This window comes from Hemibagrus wyckioides, linkage group LG08, assembly GCF_019097595.1.
Source record: "Hemibagrus wyckioides isolate EC202008001 linkage group LG08, SWU_Hwy_1.0, whole genome shotgun sequence".
NCBI lineage: Eukaryota > Metazoa > Chordata > Actinopteri > Siluriformes > Bagridae > Hemibagrus > Hemibagrus wyckioides.
This window is the reverse complement of record NC_080717.1, coordinates 21,506,089-21,527,111: the sequence shown is the minus strand read 5'-3', so window position 1 is coordinate 21,527,111 and position 21,023 is coordinate 21,506,089. Positions and strand designations below refer to the sequence as shown.

At 38.3% G+C, this 21,023-nt stretch overlaps 1 protein-coding gene across 1 annotated transcript; it reads left to right on the top strand.

Moving 5' to 3' along the window:
* Positions 1-6,465: 6,465 nt before the first annotated feature.
* Positions 6,466-21,001, top strand: sfxn5b (sideroflexin 5b). The gene is made up of 14 exons (XM_058396857.1): positions 6,466-6,625; positions 11,802-11,870; positions 12,147-12,224; positions 12,609-12,635; positions 13,226-13,280; positions 14,624-14,649; positions 14,793-14,846; positions 16,735-16,791; positions 17,093-17,158; positions 17,334-17,424; positions 17,762-17,877; positions 18,077-18,162; positions 19,373-19,490; positions 19,665-21,001. Exons 1-14 carry the CDS (start codon positions 6,569-6,571, stop codon positions 19,740-19,742), a joined length of 978 nt encoding a protein of 325 aa, XP_058252840.1. The 5' UTR covers positions 6,466-6,568; the 3' UTR covers positions 19,743-21,001.
* The last annotated feature ends 22 nt before the right edge of the window (positions 21,002-21,023 follow it).

Below are 21,023 nucleotides of genomic sequence, written 5' to 3'. Positions count from 1 at the left end.
GGATTGGACTGGAGCCTGTGCAAGGTGGGAAAATTCACATCAGATTGCAATACACTACCCTGCCCCTGATTATTTTACTCCAACCACACACCCTGAAGTGGTTTCATTCCACAATGTGATAGCCATTATGTGAACAATACACACTATATTGCCAACTGTTTTGGGACACCCCTCCAAATGATTGAATTCAGGTGCTGTTTTTCAGGGGTTGGGCTTGATCTCTTAGTTCCAGTAAACTAATGCTTCAGCATACCAAGACACTTTGGACAATTTCATGCTCCCAAATTTGTGGGAACAGTTTGGGGATGACCGCTTCCTGTTTCAACATGACTGCACACCAGTGCATAAAGCAAGGCTCATAAAGACATGGATGAGTGAGTTTGGTTTGGAAGGAGTCCTGACCTCAACCTGATAGAACACCTCTGGGATGAATTAGAGCAGTGGAGGTGGTGGTGTTACAATAATAATAATAATAACAACAACAATAATCTTTTTTTTTTTCATTCTTATATTTTCTCCATGTCTGTAGCGACACCAACAGGACAAACTTCAAGGTAATTTTTGCTTATAGCTTGTGACTGTCCTAACTCAGTCATATTATAAATAACTTCATGAAAGACTATGCTTAATTGCCTGTTATTATCTAATATGTTTTTATGTGGTATTAAGCATTTGTTTACTCTGGATTCTCTGGTATTCTCCCAATTCTCAACAAACATATTGATATGATAGAAGTGTTATGATAAATTGCCCCTAGGTGTGAATGTGTGTGCTCAGTACCATCCAGGGTGTATTCTCAAAGCCAGATTTCCTGAGAAAAAGCTTCAGAATTTTTTATTTGATGAAGGCAGCTACAGGAAGCCAGTGGAGATGCGGTGGTGTGCAATAGGTTGAAAACAATCCACTCAGCTGGATCACTTGCAGAAGTTGAATGACACTCAGAGGCAAACCTGCAAGGAGCAAGTTGCAGTAGTCCAGTCTCAAAATGACAAGGAACTGAACCAGCACCTGAGTGTCCTGTGTGGTTAGAAATAGGTGAATTCTTCTGATATCGTCAAGCAGAAATCAAAATAAGCGTGTCAGGTTAATAATGTGAGAGGAAAAGGACAGTTGATTGTCCATGGTTACCCCAAGGTTACGTGCAGTGCTTTCATCATCAATCATTGTGACATTGTTACACACAGTGATCATCAAACCAGTTCCTGTTCTGTACGCTGCTTCCTTCAGAGCCAATACTTAGGCTATAAAAACACTCTTGCTTCTAACATTAAATGATGGGATCATCGACTCCCTCTCAGCAGGCCATCATCAGTTTCGTCTTAATTTATTATGTTTGTTATAATATAAATATGACGCCTGTGTATGTTATTCCTTTCACTTTCAGTGATTACAAGTTGTGTCAATAAAATGTCTTTAGTTATATAAAGATGCTGATATAGAGTAAAGCAGTATAAAATACACTGTAAAATGATGTTTAATATACAGAACCTTCACATATTTAACAGCAAGACTATAAAAAGGACGTTTGCTGTTAATTTGAAAAAGTTGCTGTTGATTTTTCAGCATAAAACGTCCCTTAATTTATGATACTGCCATTTTTAAAAATTATTTTTGTACATTACTGCTCTTTTACTACAAAATACAGTATGAGCTATATAAGCTACAGTATTTCTATAAAGAGTGCTAGCATAGTTTTTTACTGTAAAGTTCTAGCAATCACATCTGACAGTTTTTAGTAACCATAATTGGCTAATTGACTTTTTGTTTATAACACATAATCTAAAACATTATACATGTATGTATAAACATGTGTATATATGTATATATATACACTATATTGCCAAAAGTATTCGCTCACCCATCCAAATAATCAGAATCAGGTGTTCCAATCACTTCCATGGCCACAGGTGTATAAAATCAAGCACCTAGGCATACAGACTGTTTTACAAACATTTGTGAAAGAATGGGTCGCTCTCAGGAGCTCAGTGAATTCCAGCGTGGAACTGTGATAGGATGCCACCTGTGCAACAAATCCAGTCGTGAAATTTCCTCGCTCCTAAATATTCCACAGTCAACTGTCAGCTGTATTATAAGAACGTGGAAGTGTTTGGGAACGACAGCAACTCAGTCACGAAGTGGTAGGCCACGTAAACTGACGGAGCGGGGTCAGCGGATGCTGAGGCGCATAGTGCGAAGAGGTCGCCAACTTTCTGCAGAGTCAATCACTACAGACCTCCAAACTTCATGTGGCCTTCAGATTAGCTCAAGAACAGTGCACAGAGAGCTTCATGGAATGGGTTTCCATGGCTGAGCAGCTGCATCCAAGCCATACATCACCAAGTGCAATGCAAAGCGTCGGATGCAGTGGTGTAAAGCACGCCGCCACTGGACTCTAGAGCAGTGGAGACGCGTTCTCTGGAGTGACGAATCGCGCTTCTCCATCTGGCAATCTGATGGACGAGTCTGGGTTTGGCGGTTGCCAGGAGAACGGTACTTGTCTGACTGCATTGTGCCAAGTGTAAAGTTTGGTGGAGGGGGGATTATGGTGTGGGGTTGTTTTTCAGGAGCTGGGCTTGGCCCCTTAGTTCCAGTGAAAGGAACTCTGAATGCTTCAGCATACCAAGACATTTTGGACAATTCCATGCTCCCAACTTTGTGGGAACAGTTTGGAGCTGGCCCCTTCCTCTTCCAACATGACTGTGCACCAGTGCACAAAGCAAGGTCCATAAAGACATGGATGACAGAGTCTGGTGTGGATGAACTTGACTGGCCTGCACAAGTCCTGACCTCAACCCGATAGAACACCTTTGGGATGAATTAGAGCGGAGACTGAGAGCCAGGCCTTCTCGTCCAACATCAGTGTGTGACCTCACAAATGCGCTTCTGGAAGAATGGTCAAAAATTCCCATAAACACACTCCTAAACCTTGTGGACAGCCTTCCCAGAAGAGTTGAAGCTGTTATAGCTGCAAAGGGTGGACCGACGTCATATTGAACCCTATGGATTAGGAATGGGATGTCACTTAAGTTCATATGCGAGTCAAGGCAGGTGAGCGAATACTTTTGGCAATATAGTGTATATATATATATATATACATATACATACATATATATATATATATATATATATATATATATATATATATATATATATATATATATATATATATATGTATATGTATATGTATGTGTGTGTGTGTGTGTGTGTGCGTTCACATAGTAATAATAATTTGGCAGTGGATCCTTTAAGTCCTGTAAGATTGGATTGAGATCTGGGGAATTTGGAGGCTAAGTCAACACCTTAAACTCATTGTTGTGCTTATCAGACCATTCCTGAACCACATTATCCTGCTGAAAGAGGCTACAGCCATGTTCAGTTTCCCAGCAGAACATTGCCCAAAGCATGACCCTGCCTCCATCAGCTTGCCTTCTTCACATAGTGCATCGTGTTCCCTAGGTAATCAACGCACACACACCCGGCCAACCACATGATGTAAAAGAAAACTGTTGGATCAGACCACACGGGCTAGCCTTCGCTCCCCACGTGCCTCTATGAGCCATGGCCACCCATGACCCTTTCACCAATTTACCACTGTTCCTTCCTTGGACCACTTTTGATAGATACTGACCACTGCACTCCGGGAACACCTCACAAGAGCTGCAGTTTTGGAGATGCTCTGATCCAGTCGTCTACCCATCACAATTTGTCCCTTGTGAAACTCGCTCAAATTCTTACCCTTGCCCATTTTTCCTGCTTCTAACAAATCAACTATAAGGACAAAATGTTCACTTGCTGCCTAATATATCCCACCCACTAACAGGTGCCATGATGAGGAGATAATCAGTGTTATTCACTTCACCTCTCACTGCTAATAATGTTATGCCTGATCGGTTTAAGGTGTTTATGTCTCATATTTTTCTAGGAATTCTTTATGAATTTATTAGAACAAGCCAATGTATTACATTCATTTATTCAGTCTGGGATTGGACTGGAGCCTGTGCAAGGTGAGAAAATTCACATCTGATTGCAATACACTACCCTGTCCCTGATTATATTACTCAAACAGCACATCCTGAACTGGTTTCATTCCACAGTGTTATAGCCATTATGTGAATCATGAACAGTGCTGTGAAAAGGTTCTTGCCCCCTTCCTGTTTTATTTATTTTTTGCATATTTGTCACACTTACAAGATTCAGATCATCAAACAAATTTTAATATTACACAAAGATAATGCAAGTAAATACAAAATGCAGTATTTTGTACTGTCTGAACCTACCTGGCCCTACGTGAAAAATTAATTGCCCCCTCCTGTTAAATCATGAAAGAACTGTGATTAACCACATTATTATAGAAAGCTGAGTTAAATTTCACTAGACACACCCAGGCCTGATTACTGCCAGACCTGTTGAATCACTTAAACAGAGCCTGTCTGACAAAGTGAAGCATGCTTAAAGAGCAACATGCTGCAATCTAAAGAAATTCAAAAACAGATGAGAACCAAAATAGTTGACATGTATCAGTCTGTAAAGGGTTATAAAGACATTTCTAAGGTTTTGGGACTCCAGTGAACCCTGGTCAGAGCTATCATCCACAAGTGGAGAAAACTTGGAACAGTGGTGAACCTTCCCACGAGCGGTCGGCCTACCAAAATTACTCCAGGAGCGCAGCAACAACTCATCCAGGAGGTCATAAAAGAACCCAGAACAACATCTAAAGAATTGCAGGCCTCACTTGCCTCACTGAAGGTCAGTGTTCATGATTCAACAATAAGAAAGAGACTGGGCAAAAACGGCATCCATGGGAGTTTCAAGGCAAAAGCCATTGCTGACCAAAAAGAACACAAAGGCTCATCTCACATTTGCCAAAAAATATCTTGATTATCCCCAAGACTTCTGGGCAAATATTTTGTGGACTGATGAGACTGGTGTGTGTCCCGTTACATCTGGCAAAAAACCAACACAGCATTTAATGAAAGGAACAGCATACCAACAGTCAAACATGGTTGTGGTAGTGTGATGGTCAGGGGCTGCTTTGCAGCTTCAGGACCTGGACGACTTGACATAATTGATAGAACCATGAATTCTGCACTCTATCAGAAAATCCTGAAGGAGAATGTCCGGCCGTCAGTTTGTGACCTCAAGCTCAAGCGCACTTGGGTTATGCAGCAGGACAATGATTCCAAACACACCAGCAAGTCCACCTCTGAATGGCTCAAGAAAAACCAAATTAAGATTTTGGAGTGGCCAAGTCAAAGTCCGGACTTAAATCCGATTCAGATGCTGTGGCATGACCTTAAACAGTCCATTCATGCTCGAAAACCCTCCAATGTGGCTGAATTAAAACAATTCAGCAATGAAGAGTGAGCCAAAATTCCTCCACAGCGATGTGAAAGACTCATTGTCAGTTATCACAAATGCTGGATTACAGTTGTTGCTGCAAAGGATGGCACAACCAGTTATTAGATATAGGGGGCAAATAATTTTCACGTAGTGCCAGGTAGGTTTGGACAGCTTTTTTCCCTTAATAAATGAAATCACCATTTAAAAACTGCATGTTGTATTTACTTGCACTATCTTTGTGTAATGTAGCACTGTACACTATATTGTTAAAAGTTTTGGGACACCCCTCCAAATCATTGAATTCCAGTGTTTTTCAGGGGTTGAGCTCGGCCCCTTAGTTCCAGTGAAAGGAACTCTTAAAGACATTTTGGACAATTTCTTGCTTCCAACTTTGTGGAAACAGTTTGGGGATGACCTTCCTGTTCCATCATGACTGCACACCAGTGCACAAAGCACGGTCCATAAAGACATGGATGAGGGAGTTTGGTGTGGAGGAACTTGACCGGCCTGCACAGAGTCCTGACCTCAACCTGATAGAACACCTTTGGGATGAATTAGAGCAGAGACTCTGAGCCATTCTAAAACTGGGATGTCTGCCTTGACATGCACAAGAATGTAGTATGGAGTCAGCCCGCCCTTTGCAGCTATTACAGCTTCAACCCTTCTGGGAAGGCTTTCCTGTCTTGCTAATCTTCGCTAATATTTCTCTGCTTGATTTTATTAAACTTTAAATAAACTTCCCGACTTTTCTAACAAGCTAATGTAAAACAATAGGCCAATTATTCTGTATATTAGCCAAATGATAAATAAAAAAAACTCACAGTGTGATAGCCATTATGTGAATCATATAAACTGAGAAACAGAAGACCCATGTTCTAATGGTTCTTCGAGGGTTGTTTGAATAATTGCATTTTCTTAACTTTCTGTTTGGAATGATTTCTGATATTAAAACACACTTGTCTTATTTGGAGTTTAGCCAACTCTCCATTATTTTGGTCCAATACCTCATGATGGTGTATGGTGGTCAGTGGGAACGTTATGGCACGCGGCCACTCCCTCTGCGCCCTCGGAGAAACCCTGGCCCCTTCGGCTGCGCTCGGGAGACTACAGGAGACTACAGCTCCCATGCTGCTTTGCGGTTGATTGCTTCATTACTTTCTTGACTCTTCTTCAAAAAGCCGTCTCCGGAGCGTTTCCTTTACTTACCGCTTGACTCTCGACTGCAGGAATGACCGAGGCTGCAGTTTATCCTGCGTTTCAGCTCGGACAGCCGCGGTATGATCAGGTAGGACCACAGCGTCCGTAAAGTGTTTCCCGTTATCTTTAACAGCAAACTGCACAGCTTTGTGTGTCAGCCTCGATGGGCGGCAATGAACAACAACATCTTTGTCTCTGTCTATCTATCTATCTATCTATCTATCTATCTATCTATCTATCTATCTATCTATCTATCTATCTATCTATCATCATCATCATCATCATCACCATCATCGCGGCACCAGGATTTCATTAAAAAGTTGGCGCTTTCCTATAATAAATAAAATTCGCCACAATTTGGCGAATTCGCGGCAGGGAATTTTTGTCGATCCGTAGTGTTTTTGGCTTGCATTTGCAGAGAAAACATACTTTGTGTTTACTTATTTGAAAGTGCGGTCGTTTCTTTCTTTCTTTCTTTCTTTCTTTCTTTCTTTCTTTCTTTCTTTCTTTCAGCTAAACACAAATGAACTCGCACCAGTTGCAAGTGCGGTGCGCGATCACTTCCCACAAGTTCAGGTTAATGTTCACTCTGCGTTATCTGCTTCAGTTTTGTACCCGTGCATGATCTGCATACAAAAGGGAAATTGCTGGTCCTGATCCTGTTTTTATAAAATCTGGGTCACATCAGTGAGAAGAATGCAAAGTAACGGCTTGTCTTCAGCTTTTCCGTCTTTTTCATCATTGGAGCTTCGCTACGGTCAAATGAATGGGTGTCTATTTAAAACCCGGGGATTCTCCATGGCAACGCCACGGTCATCTCTCATTAACACGGACACGCAGATAGCGCCTGACTGTCCGACATGTGCGTCCAGATCTTTTCTCACTATCGTCCATTCATATATGCAGTCTACATGACAACCGGTGTGCTTGGATTAGACGAGGTTTCCTCAGATGCACTGGGAGTAGTGAAGCCTATCTAGTGCAGACTTTGGAGTCTTTGAAAACAGGGCAAAGGGTGAAATGCGCAATAAATCTGTTTCCCTAGCTTTTGTTTTTAATTTATACTCCTTTGTCCTTGGATTGCTTTGGGAGTACAATGCAATCTTCCTCATGATTAGAAACTTAGCTATAGATGTGTAGCTTCCACCTGAAAGTATAAACCTTGTAATTGTTATTGAGATCGGAGTTATTGGCTGATTGATCAATGGGAAAGAAAACCAATAAAATATGTTTTAAAATTTAATTGTATTGTTTCATTATGGTTTTAAATTGTGGAAGAGAGGTCTATAATGAGCTTTAGTGTGAGGATCAGGATGTGTCCCTGTGTGTGTTAGATATCTGGTTTATTCTAAGGAATTTAAAATGTAATCATTTTGGCGGAAATGATATGAAATACGTTTGTATTACTGATACATTACAGTTTTGTAGACCTAAAATGCATTAGTATTATGTACACATCAAATAAATTATTGTTTCGTAAAAATCCAAACAAAACTCTTTATTATATACATAGGAATTGCTTCCTTTAAGCTTTTTATTTTATTTTATTTTATTTAAAAGCTGTGAGCTGCTTGCAATTTTACAGGTTTCCGCTCTCTGTGAATCATCTCTGTGAAATGAACTGCAGCCAACTGGCCCCTATACCCTCTAGGATTTCCTCTAAGAAGTGACCCTCAAACATGATTTCTGTTTAAGGCGTAAACAGAGCCATAAACATACTTGGAAAAAAAATGTAAAGCATGAGAGTACTGTGTCTTTCTGAGGTATCTTTGGAATCCGTGGTATGGTATTAGGCTTCATTTTACTGTGTGACTATATATAAATGATTGGTACGTGTTAAACGGAGCTAACTCACTGCTAATTCTTGAATCAGACTGGTCAGGATGTGTGGATTCATCTTCTCTAACATTAGACTGTAATTCAATTCATAGGTTTCTATTAAAATGCAGCTGATTCACACTCATACTCGGTGCATGATGAGAGTTAGTAATAAATGAAATAAAAAGAAATGTTCTTATTTAACCCAATATAGAGAACATTGTTCATATGGTTTTCTGTAAGGAGATGGTTGACGTCTCAGTGCTTTGTAAAGGTATCTCCTCTGTAACAGGACAAGCTGTCTTATTAATTGAGTTATTTTTGGAAAGCAACATCTCCCATCTCATTATATTCCTTGCAAACAAACAGATAATAATTCCACTCCTGTCTTCAGACCTTCAGAAGACGCTCAGCCCTAGCACATGGATGTGTACCATGCAGTGTAGTGATAAATATAAAGGGTTCATTGCCTTTCAGTTACGGATACCAAACCATAATCAAACACTGGCTTCTTTAAAATAAATGGATGTAGTGGAGTAGCCAGTATGTAAGGCTATTAATGCATTCAGGGTAAATGTAATGAGATGCAGCTGAGTGCATTACATTTCAAGGTGGATGCCTTTTTATTCCTTACCAGTAAATCCAGGATGCACATTATGCAATGAGAGAGCAGTGTAATGGTTTTGTTGTGTGGTAGCAGCTCTGTGTGTTTATAGCATTTTAGATTGTTTCTAAAAAAGTGATCTGTTTTTAAATATGGCACACATTCCTGTCTATACATGCCCCTTGGTTTCCTTTGCTGCTGTTTATAGATGGATTGAGGGCAGCTGAAGGATACAGTAGAGTTTTTTTCTGTTCTTGCAGAGCTGGAGCTAGCTGCATCTCTGTGATCTGTGAGGGGTATTCTCCAGAGAGCAGAAGCACATGCATTATTAACAAGTGTCTTCTCCCACAGACTTCCGCACACATACCAAAGGAAAAAACATTGCCTACGAAAAGCATTAGTGGGGAAAGCAGTGAGGTTGGCATATTTTTGGTCGGTTTTCTTGCAAAAAAAAGAGAAGAAAATCTTACAGCTATAATATGCTGAGAGCTGTATTTTCTGCATTTATTGTCTTTATTTTTTTGTGCACTGGGAGGTAAATAGCTTAGATTCAGCAAACTGAAACTGGTAGTGTCTCACTGTGTGCTTGCCAAGTAAACCCTTGGCATGTCCTGCCACAGGGCCCCTAAAACAGTAGGCATGAAACAAGTCGATAGCAGCAGTCACCAAGCTTGACTAACACTCAAGACTCAAACACTGGTCACTGAGCTGACTAAATGATTTCTACATGTTTATATAGAGTGAAGAATCCAGACCGCACACATTTACTCCGAGCCGTGATTCGGTATGAAGGCTACACAAACATTTCAGCTTGGATCTTCATCAGTATGTCGACGTTTCAATCACAGCTCCCTTTTAGAGGCTGCAAGATAGCACACAGCAGCATCAGCTACTTTGTGTTTTTAATACAGATAAGACAGAGTTTATTTAAAAAAATAAGGCAGGTGGAGTGGGTCATTTATTCTTTCCTATTTTTTTATTTTTTTCTTTGGTTAAAGCGTACTGTTGTGTGTTAAATATCGCAAGTTATTATGTTAGTATTACATACATCTTCTCATTTGCTCTGGAAGATAAGTCACACCAACCTGATGTAAAGCAGAATTTTCTGTTTTGTCACTTGAACCAAGACTAATTACAGTATGGACCATTTTCGCTCTACCTCACATAGATTTTAAGCTATTTAGTTTTTTTTTAGATAGTTAGCTAATTTTTGTTAACTGTTTATCAGAAAATTGGCATCAAAATACTTTTCAGTTGGAACCTCAATAATGATCACAAGAACAATTACAAAGCAATATGGCTAGCATGAGCCATAAGTAGTCCCTCATGCAAATTTGCTTCACATTAAACAGCATTTGAAACATTTGCACTAGTCACCTACTAAAATTTCTTGACTGTGACAGAAGAATTCCTTCCCAGGTGAAGAAAAATCCCTTTACAACAGTTGCTACACCAGCTACACCAGATAAAGGAATACCCTCTGGGTTAATTGCTTCATTAACAATCAAATTAGTATTTTCAACCAAAGGGAGTTTACCACAATGTGTAGACAAATATTAAATGTAAAAAAACAAGAAGACTAGCTTGGAGTTTACCAAATACATCTTAAAGTCTGTACAGTTTTGGAACAACATCCTAGTGACATCTCAGTCAAGGACCAACTTGTACCAGAATGATGGGAAGAGAATAGTATGAAGCTGCTAATGATACAAAATATACCACAAAATTGCCTCAAATTCAACAAAACATATTGGAGTTTTTTAAGGCAAAGAGGTGGAATGTTCTGTAAAGGCCAATTCAATCATCTGACCTGAATCCAGTGGAGGAGCATTTTACTTGCTTAAGTCAAAATGCTGCATGAACAAGCAGAACTGAAGGCGGCTACAGGAAAGACAGATCATGTTCAGGGAGGAAACCCAGTGTTTGGTGTTATCTATAGCTTCCAGACTTCAGTCAGTCATCGACTGCAAAGAAATTGTTTCCAAATATTAAAAATGACAATTTATTGTATGATTGTTAGTTTGTCCAAATTTAGATAAAATTTCATTTTGACCCGGGGTCAATTATTTAGTCATTGTCCAAATATTAATGGACCTGGCTTTATACAGTATCTCTTGTGAAATAATGCCTAATGTTAAAAAACTTTGTTTTTGCATGCTATTAATTGACTTTAAATTAAGACATTAAAAGCGTTGAACCTGCAGAGGCAGCACAAGCTTTACCACCCCTTTTCAATTACCCATGAGTCACCTCACCCCTCCTCCATCCATCCTGTTTATTATTTTCCCTCCTTTATTCCCACCAGCCAGTAGGTATGGGGCCAACTCACTCCACAATAACCAGTGAATTGTTCTTCAAGAGACTTTCACGCTGTGCACTCCACTGGCAGAGACTCCAGTATAGCTTTAACCTAGAACAGTAGTGCTAGATCCACAGGCTGTAGGAGCACACAGTTCTGAGAAACAGGAGGGTAGTGTTGCACGTTCATGGAGGTGTTCACAAGCCATTTCTACATTTATATAGCATTATTTGCTTTTTACTTATTCCTTCTTTTATATATACTCTGTCCGCTTATTTCTCACCAGTTAGTACCCAACATTTATGATGCTTTGTCTTTCTTCCTGTTGTTGCTATCCACTGTCTTTTATAGCAGTTTTTCATTACTGTCCTTGTGATTGTTGCTGTTGTTATGTTGTACTAGAAGAATCAAATAAATCTGCTTTTACAAGCAGATCGAAATCACTACAGTGCACCATTAAATGCTATATGCACTTAGTCTTTGTGCAGGGTTTGGCATCAAATCAAATCAGCAGCTCTTGATTTGGTTGTTGTTTTCCCGCAGAGCTCCTTCCTCGGCAGGTTCAGACACTTTGTAGACATCATCGACCCCAGAACTCTTTTTGTATCGGAGGTAAAAAAGCACTTATACTCTCTATACATATTGATAATACATTTAAGATGGTTAGGCGGTAATCTGTTTGTATCTGAGGCCATTAAAGTTTATAGAGACTTCTCATTACAGCATTTTATGTTTCTTTTTTTTTTTTTGTCAATTTTTACTGTCCTTCCTTTGCTCTACTCAGGGATTCAAGCTGTTTATTGATTTAACTTTTTGACCTTTTAGCATAAATGTATTGAATACAAATTTAGAATGGAGCAAGAATCATTTTTCAATTCATTCTTCCAGGCTCACTTAAAGCGATGTGTTGCTCTCCTGGATGATTTTAAACATGGGACTCTTCCTCCTGGAACAACAGATCAACAAGTGAGGCAACCAGAACCCACTATTAAACTCTTCTGACTTTTAGGGCTAGAATTAATGTAATTACATAAGGCATAGTAGAATATTAAGTAATGGGTCATATTATGAAATAGTTTCTGATTAAATTTTTTTATTATTGTTGTTGTTGTTGTTGTTTTTGATAATAATATTATTATTATTAATAATAATAATAATAATAATAATAATAAGTTTTCTGGAATTTTACAGCTTTTTTAAAAAGATATTAATACTTGAAAACATTTAATTTTATTATATTATTATATCAGATTCACAGAATTGCAGACTTTTCACAGTACTATATTTAAAAATTTCATTTTTCATCTTTACTTGACCTTTCCTCTGTGTTTTTTTTTTTTTGTGGTTCAGCTCTGGGAGGCTCAGAAGGTGAAACAGGTAAAGGAATGTATCCGATAAGTTTACTGTTCATTTTATTTCAGTGATATTTATTGTGATTTCCCAGGAACAACACCATTTTGTAGCTGGGACAATATTACTTTTTACCCAATCACTGTTATCTGGTGTCATTATTATTAGTTCATTTGAAAATTCTGTCCAATAAAAACCTGTTTTGGTTACAAATTTATAAACAATATAGATTAATATTAGATTGATGGATATTAGTATTCATCCACAAAACTTTATGAATTGAACAATACTGCTTTGAATTTGCTGCAATCGACCATTTAACCCCAAACAAACAGTATTTATGCTTTGCAGAGATAGCTAGATAACTGGGTCATGGTTGAAAGAACATAAAATAACACAACATCCACAAAAAGCTGGTCAACATTTTAAGTCGTACTTTGCAAGATCTTATTTATTGTGATGCACATCTGCACAAGAGCTTTCCAGTCGGCAAAACAGATCTGGTAGAGGAAGCGATGGGTTAAAAGTGATATTGATCCAGAAATATGTTCAGCTTCATCTGATCACATTTCTGCACACTAATCTGCTCTACATGAGATTTATTTATTTCACTGCAGGCTATTATTCACCCTGACAGTGGACAGAAGATCTTTATGCCTTTTCGCATGTCAGGTACAACATTATTATTATTATTATTATTATTATTATTATTATTATTATTATTATTATTATTATTATTATTATTATTATTATTATTAGGGACTGATGCTTACAGTGGTTACATTGGTGCTTCTTTATAGCGTTATTTGGAAAAAAATGCAATTTCTATTCTTTTTAAGACTTGTAAATAGAAATATCACCTTATAATCAACACTGCGAGATTCATCTTATCATTTACAAATAATACATCTACCCAAAACATTAATATCTGTTCTCCTAACCAAAAAAGAAATAAGGTTACAATGAGGGCAGTGATGATTTGTTCCAGTCATCTCACTCCCAGGCTAGATGTAGCCTAGTTGATAGCAAGTTGCGAGAGCACTGTTGCTAGGCAACTGGGGAATATGGGCCCTCAGCATGAAATAGCTATTGGCTAAAGCTAAGGTATAATATATACTGTAAATTGAAAATATTGATTGACTGTCGGTATTTTCCGCTGATGTCAAAAATCAAAATTTAATTAAACCTAGGAACATTACTTGCTGTCATAAAATATGTGGCATTTTGTCCAGAAAAGAAACAACTCAATAGACAATAAATTTTTTAAACATTTGTTATACTAAACAGACAGCAAATTACTTCTTACTGAAAATAAAAAAACAAAAATGTTTTAACAAACCTGTGACAGAATTATGATTAAATAAAGGTTAAAATGATCAGATTTCAGATATAACTTCATGTGAAAATATATTCACATACATATCACATGTGAACAAATTTACATATATTCGTCAATTTCGGATAGGTACACATAAAACACTGTGTTTATTTTATAATGTGTTTATTTAAATGGAACTTAATGACCACTAGGCATTCATGCTAAAGCTAAAAGCATCTAGTTTGAATTTCAAGTAGGCTGCTGATAGACGCTGCTGAAACAAAGGCTGATAGCATAAATATCCATGTTTTTCCTATTAGACATTGCACCCTAAAGCAAAAGGAGCTAATGTCGCTCTTAAATCCCCTTTAAATCTTCATCAGAATGTTCACAGCTTTTACAGTCAGGATAAGAGGTCTATAAATTCCTAGCTAGATAAATGTCCTCATCATAGCAAAGTAGCTGCAGGGATGTGGTTCGTGTGTACGCGGGTTATAAAGGTAGAAAGACAGCTCAATAGCAGTAAGTATAAATTACTGTAATGAGTTTGTGTGTAGAGGCGGTTATTGTTTTTATTGCACTGGTTCGGATAAATGTACAGTCCGAGGGGGTCTAAAAGTGCCAGGGAATCAACATTTTTCATTTGTGTCTCTATTCGTTTTGTTTCTTTTCTACCAAATGTTCTTTTCTTTCTTAGGTTATGTTCCGTTTGGAACACCCATAGTAAGTGACTGTACAATTTTGCTGAAAGTTAATTTAATTATACTTGTAGTTATAAATTGTTATGGAAGGTTTAGGTGTTTTATTGGAAGTAGTAAAATGGAAATGAGTTCGTAAGATCAATAATGTCTATGTGCATCTTGCAGGTAGTTGGCCTTCTCCTCCCAAACCAGACTCTGGCATCCACTGTGTTCTGGCAGGTAAAAAGTATTATTATTACTACATCGACAAGTACTACTGCTAGATCTGTTACTACTATTACTACTTCTACAACTACTACCACTACTACTGTTGCTACTGCTACTTCTACTACAACATCTACTACTACTACTACAACTAATATTTCTTTCTTCTACTACATCTACTAATACTACATCTACTATTACTACCACTTCCGCTACTACTACTACTACAGTAATCCTCCGTGTATCGCGGTGGTCATGTTCCAAAACCACCTGCGATAAACGAAAATCCGCGATACACAGACGCCACCCCCAAACGTTTTTGTTGTTGTTTAAGCCGTAAATGACCCCCACACACTCTTAACACACAAAGAAAACATTTGCAAACATATAGCGAGATGAATTTTGGGTAAATTTGTAGAAATATCACATTTATATTGAGTACTGTATGTATGTACGCTACCAGTCAAAAGTTTGGACACACCTTCTAATTCCATGGTCTTTCCTGATGTTTATTTCTTTCTACATTGTAAAACAATGCTGAAGGCGGCCGAAATACACAATAATCTCGTTTGAACAGTTGATATTGAGATATGTCTGCTACTGATGCTCTGTAAAGCCTTCATAACCGCTCTAATCTGAGGTGCTGTTAATTGGTGATTTCTGAGGCTGGTAACTCTAAATGAACTTCTCCTCTGCAGCAGAGGTAAGTTTTGGTCTTGCTTTCCTGGGATGGTCTTCATGTGAGCCAGTTTCATCATGGTGCTTGATGGGTTTTGCAAATGCACTTGACAATACTGTTCTTGCAAGAACTATTCCAGAACACCTGACCTTCGTGTCTTAAAATAACAACTGACTGTTTTTTGTTGTCATTACATATGGATTACTTAAGTCCATGTGTGTTATTTCATAGTTTTGAAATCTCCAGTATTGTTCTAGGATGTAGAAAATAAATCCCTAAACAAAAAACACTGAATTAATAGGTGTGTCCAAACTTTTGACTGGTAGTGTATGTTCCTTGCCAGAAGCCTTAGAAGGTGCAGAGAGTTTGGGCGATATAATAGGGCTTTCAGAAAAAGCGTAAAAATACAGCGTACACAGAACAAAACCAAACACTCGGGACAGTGACACGCGAAGAACTGGGATGCTGGAGAATTCTGCTTCCCTTTCCCCAACTACATGCATAGCCAGCAGCCAATCACAACCGTGATTAAATAAATGGGGCATTCCGATTGGCCGGACTCGTATAAGGTTTGCGGATACTGCGATATACCAGGAAAGTCTGCCAAAAAAAAATTGTTATGTTCCAAATAAAAATCTGGCCAGGAAACAGTTTCTTGTATCATGTCATAGCAGCTGCATCTTTTCATGATACTGGAAAACCCGAAAGCACAAAGCCATCGAAAGAAGAAAAAAAATGTGTTGCTATTAACAAAAAGAATAATATAATCATTATTAGGCTGAAGCATTCATTTGGGAATATATATAGAAAGACTTCTATATAGAAAGCACTTTGTTTTCTGCCATTGAGACCCCTTCTATAAAATGTAAATAAATGTCTCCTTACAAAAAAAAAACCCTATTAAGGATTATATGGTAAATGGTAGCACTTTTTCAGTTGATGTAGTTGATTTTTAGTCTTAGATTAAGTGGAGCATCTGCCGTACAAGTCCCAGTGAATGAGCTCCATGTAAACTATCACTTTTTAAAACAAGCAAATTAATATAAAACTATAGCCGAAACATTGATCAACCTTCTGAGTTCAGAGCACAAAAGCACTGTGGTTTGATGAAATGATGCATGATTAAAGAACAGCTACATAAATGACCCATTTTGAATATACAGTAATAACGAATATGAATATAATAATAATAACTCTCTAACTATTGTCCTGTTTACCCTACAGTGGTTAAACCAGAGCCATAACGCTTGTGTGAACTACGCCAACCGCAATGCTACAAAGGTACTCACTTTATTAAAGTCAGTTTCTCGATAATATTTAATGTTCATGCAGATGGACTTGCATTGAAGCGATGCGTTGTGTCACTTCCGTGTGAATGGGCTTTAGTTGCTGCTTTAGGCAGGACATCTGTTCTACATCTGCTCCCAGACCCCAGACTGTCAGCACGCCAGGCTGTGTATATTTGTGTGTGTGTGTGTGTGTGTGTATGTGTCTGTGTGTGTGTGTGTTTAGAAATGTGCAGGATAGTCTCTAGATACTTAGGAATGTTAACCTGATACTGAAACTCTTTTCCTCTTCCCAGCCCACACCAACATCCAGATTTATTCAGGGCTACCTGGGAGCAGTGACCAGTGCAGTCTCAATTGCGGTCTGTTTCTTTAATCCTTCTAGTTTCAGCCTTTCAGCTGATCCATATCTCATATTTGTTTGACATGCTTATATTAAAAATGTAACATATATTGTAATGGTTATTCACTTTTATTCAGTGAAGAGTGTTGTTTAATTGTTCTGTAGTAGTTTTGACTCCTGAACTTTTGTTTTAGGTTGGCTTGAATGTGCTTATAGAGAAATCCAGGAAATTTAACCCAGCCACCAGACTCATCATACAGAGATTCATTCCTTTCCCTGCTGTAGGTGTGTACTGTGCTTTCCTGATAGCAAATAAATAAAGACCCAGCGCTGGCACACACTTATCACCTCATCTGTCTGCCTTGATGAATCTTAATGAAACTATGTCATATTAGTAAAAAATATAGAGGCAGATTTGGGCCACTTTCAACTCCACTTCATTGTCATGCTGCAACACAAGTTATAGCAGACACCAGATTGCGTTCAGATCATTTTGTCAGTGTTGGTATTTATCACTAAACACCTTAAACAGCACAACAGGAGCATTTTACAGTATGACACTGACAAATGTTAGTTCTTGTTTGCCGAGGAGCACCAATATGTCCATTACCTCTTTTTGCAGCTAGTGCAAATGTCTGCAATGTGGCTCTCATGAGACACAACGAACTCTCGGAGGGAATTGATGTGCTAGACTCCAACGGGAATGTGGTGGGATCTTCACGGATAGCAGCCAAACATGTGAGTAAATGAGCGAAAAATTCCGGGCGCAAGCCTCGTCACGAACACATCTATAGGATAATCTGATGATTTTTTTTCCATAGATCTCATTTCAGTCGATTTCTGCTTTCCTTCATTGTTGTATATCTAGACTTTTCACTTAATTTTTACTAAAACGATGTAAGAATTTGGAAGTAACTGGTTATTTTCTTTTCCACAGGCACTGATGGAGACAGCGTTTACACGAGTGGTCCTGCCACTACCTATATTTGTTCTCCCACCTATCATCATGGCCTTTGTGGAGAAGTATTCACTTTTTTTTTTATAGCACTGCTCTGTTAAATGTTCACATTGTCAGGTGTTGAATAATTTTATATAGCAGCAGCTTGTTGTAGTTTTTTTTTATGAAGAAATTTACTACTTATTGTTTCTCTACCAGGGCAGGACGGTGTCTTAGTGGTTAACACTGTTGCCTCACAGCAAGAAGGTCCTAGGTTTGAATCCCAGGTTCGAACAGGCAGGGGCCTTTCTGTGTGGAGTTTGCATGTTCTCCCCGTGCCTGCATGGGTTTACTCCTCCCACAGTCCAAAAATATGTTCATTAGGTTGATCGGTGATTCTAAATTGCCCATAGTGTGGTTGTCTGTCTATATATGTGGCCTTGTGATGGACAGGCGACCTGTCCAGGGTGTACCCCTGCCTTTCGCCCAATGTGCGCCGGGATAGGCTCCAGCAGATCCCCATGACCCTAATTAGGAATATAGAGGGTATAGACAATGAATGAATGTTTCTCTACCATCCACGTAAGTGATTTTTTTAATGTGTGTAATTGTGGTTATAGTGAAGCTTTCCATAAGATGACATTTATTTTGCATTTTTTGAAGGAGTCTCCAGTGTCACTGGAAAAGATATAACATTACAACAGGAAAGTCTCTGGAAAAATATATGCTGTATTTTTTAATTTGTTTATTATTTTTTGTACTATTAAGTTTATGAGAGAAAACAAAACCAGAGGCTGGTGAGGAAACTGTTTATAGCTGCTTTAATTTAAGTGATAACTTGTTTTGCAGATCTTCCAGAACAGTAACCAAGAAAAAGCACACACTGTTGTTGTTTTTTTTTATTCCTTGCTTATTGCAGTTTTGCTGCTTCTGCCTATAACTGTACACAATTTTTCACAAGGAATCTGAGCACAAAAAAAGAACAAGATTAATAACTGCATTCATATTTACACTCTATACCGGGGATGTCCAATCTTATCCACAAAGGAGCGGTGTGGATCCAGGTTTTCATTTCAGTCAAGCAGAAGCTACACTTGATTCCACCTCAGTTTAATTAACTGATCTTGGCTTTCAGGAGACTCAAGTGTAGCTTCTGCTTGGTTGGAATAAAAACCTGCAGCCACACCGCTCCTTTGTGGATAAGATTGGACACCCCTGCTATATTCAGTTGACTATAATCAAATTTTGTGCTTTTATGTTCATGGAACACTTGCCTCCTGTTTCTCTTCCCCACAGACTGCCGCTGATGCAGGCCCATCGCCGGCTCATGCTGCCTGTCCACAGCTTAGTGTGCTTGGCAGTGTTCGGTCTCTCTCTGCCTCTCGCCATCAGCCTCTTCCCACAGATGTCTCAAGTAAGATTCAGCTCTTTGTAACACTATGTGCATCTTGTATTAATTTGAGTAGTAAAGAATTATTATCCACACCTCATCTCTGCACATCTTTTGTGGCAAGTTTTTTTCGCAAAGAGTAAGAGGTGTTTTTGGCAGAAACCTGTTTCCTGCTAATCATTTTTTCGCACTTCACAGATTGAGACTTCTCACCTTGAGCCGGAAATTGCCATGGCAACCGATTGCAAGGTGCTGACCTATAACAAGGGACTGTGAAGAAAGCAAACAGAGAGAGAGATGCCAAAAGAGAAAGAGGGAAGGAAGCAGAAGACAAATTATTCTCTTTAAGCAGCTGTCCATGGCCATGTAAAATAAAAGCAGGCGCATTGGAGATTGGAAAGGATAATACTGTAGCATAAAAGCAATAAGGACATCAATTTAACTACATCACCTTAACCTTCAAGCCTTTAATCTGTATTACAGTGAATAACATATGCCAGTATATTTAGATTTTACAGTACCCACTAGTTCTAGTATGATGAGGTACACAGATTTTGCTGCAAACGAAACAATATTCTGCTGTAATTTAGCTGGTAATCATATTTTTTTTTATCACTTTATACTAATTCAAATTAATGGAAGATTAATTATGGAAGATAAATGTAATCGGTGGTCCTGGTGTTTTCTGACAGTATGTTTACACCAAGACACAGCGTTTAATAGATTTTTAACGTGCATCGTGTTTTGGGAGAAAAATTATAGACAGTTAATGGAAAGAGTGGCGCAGCGATGTTTTCTAAAAACACCAAGAAACGACTTTTAATCGTATTTTTTAAATAGGCGATGTGTTCTATTAGACTACTTGAAGATACCCAAAACACCAGAGACTCTGAATGAGTTATATTAGGATGAATCCTAACACTGGTCTGACAATATTAACAACATTTGTACGTTGTGAGCTTCACACAGCTGGAATTCATGACAGGGCTTTTGTTCAGAAACATTTTGTATCAAAGGCCGACGTGCAGACGGATGCAGACTCGTGTTACAGGTAGACTCATTAACGCAAACTCTCTACGAACATTTCGACCTGGGTCTTTGCATGTTTTTCAGATATGAAACCCCTGTGAAATTTCATCTAATATCAGTGTTAATGATCTTATGAGCACCTTTCAAGATGCACAAAGGCTTTCTAATTATTCTACATTCACTTCTTTTTTCAGTTTTAATAACATCTCCTATGTTCTTCGTGTTTGTTTTATATTCTTCTTAATGCCTGTTGCGTTGTAGCACTCCCTATAACTCTGTAACTGACACTGAGACTTGCATCGATATTTCTACTGCCGTCAAAAACATTCCCTTTAAGAGAAGCGTGATTTGACAATGTGAGATTTTCTTAATGTTGTATTTTTTTTTGTTGATTTGTTTTTGGGGTTTTTTTTAGCACTTGCTTTAACACTTACAATCAGGTACTTTAATAACAGAATATAACAAAGACAAAATATATTGAAGGGTCTGCAACCCTGTTGTTTTTAGCTTCTTGTCTTATTTACTTTC

Bases quoted from the DNA above. Each gene is read 5' to 3' on its own strand.
- sfxn5b (XM_058396857.1), top strand. From the start codon at position 6,569: ATGACCGAGGCTGCAGTTTATCCTGCGTTTCAGCTCGGACAGCCGCGG. The intron at 6,626-11,801 runs GTAGGACCACAG...GTTTTCCCGCAG, and splicing joins GACAGCCGCGGTATGATCAG to AGCTCCTTCCTCGGCAGGTT. The intron at 12,636-13,225 runs GTAAAGGAATGT...ATTTCACTGCAG, and splicing joins AGGCTCAGAAGGTGAAACAG to GCTATTATTCACCCTGACAG.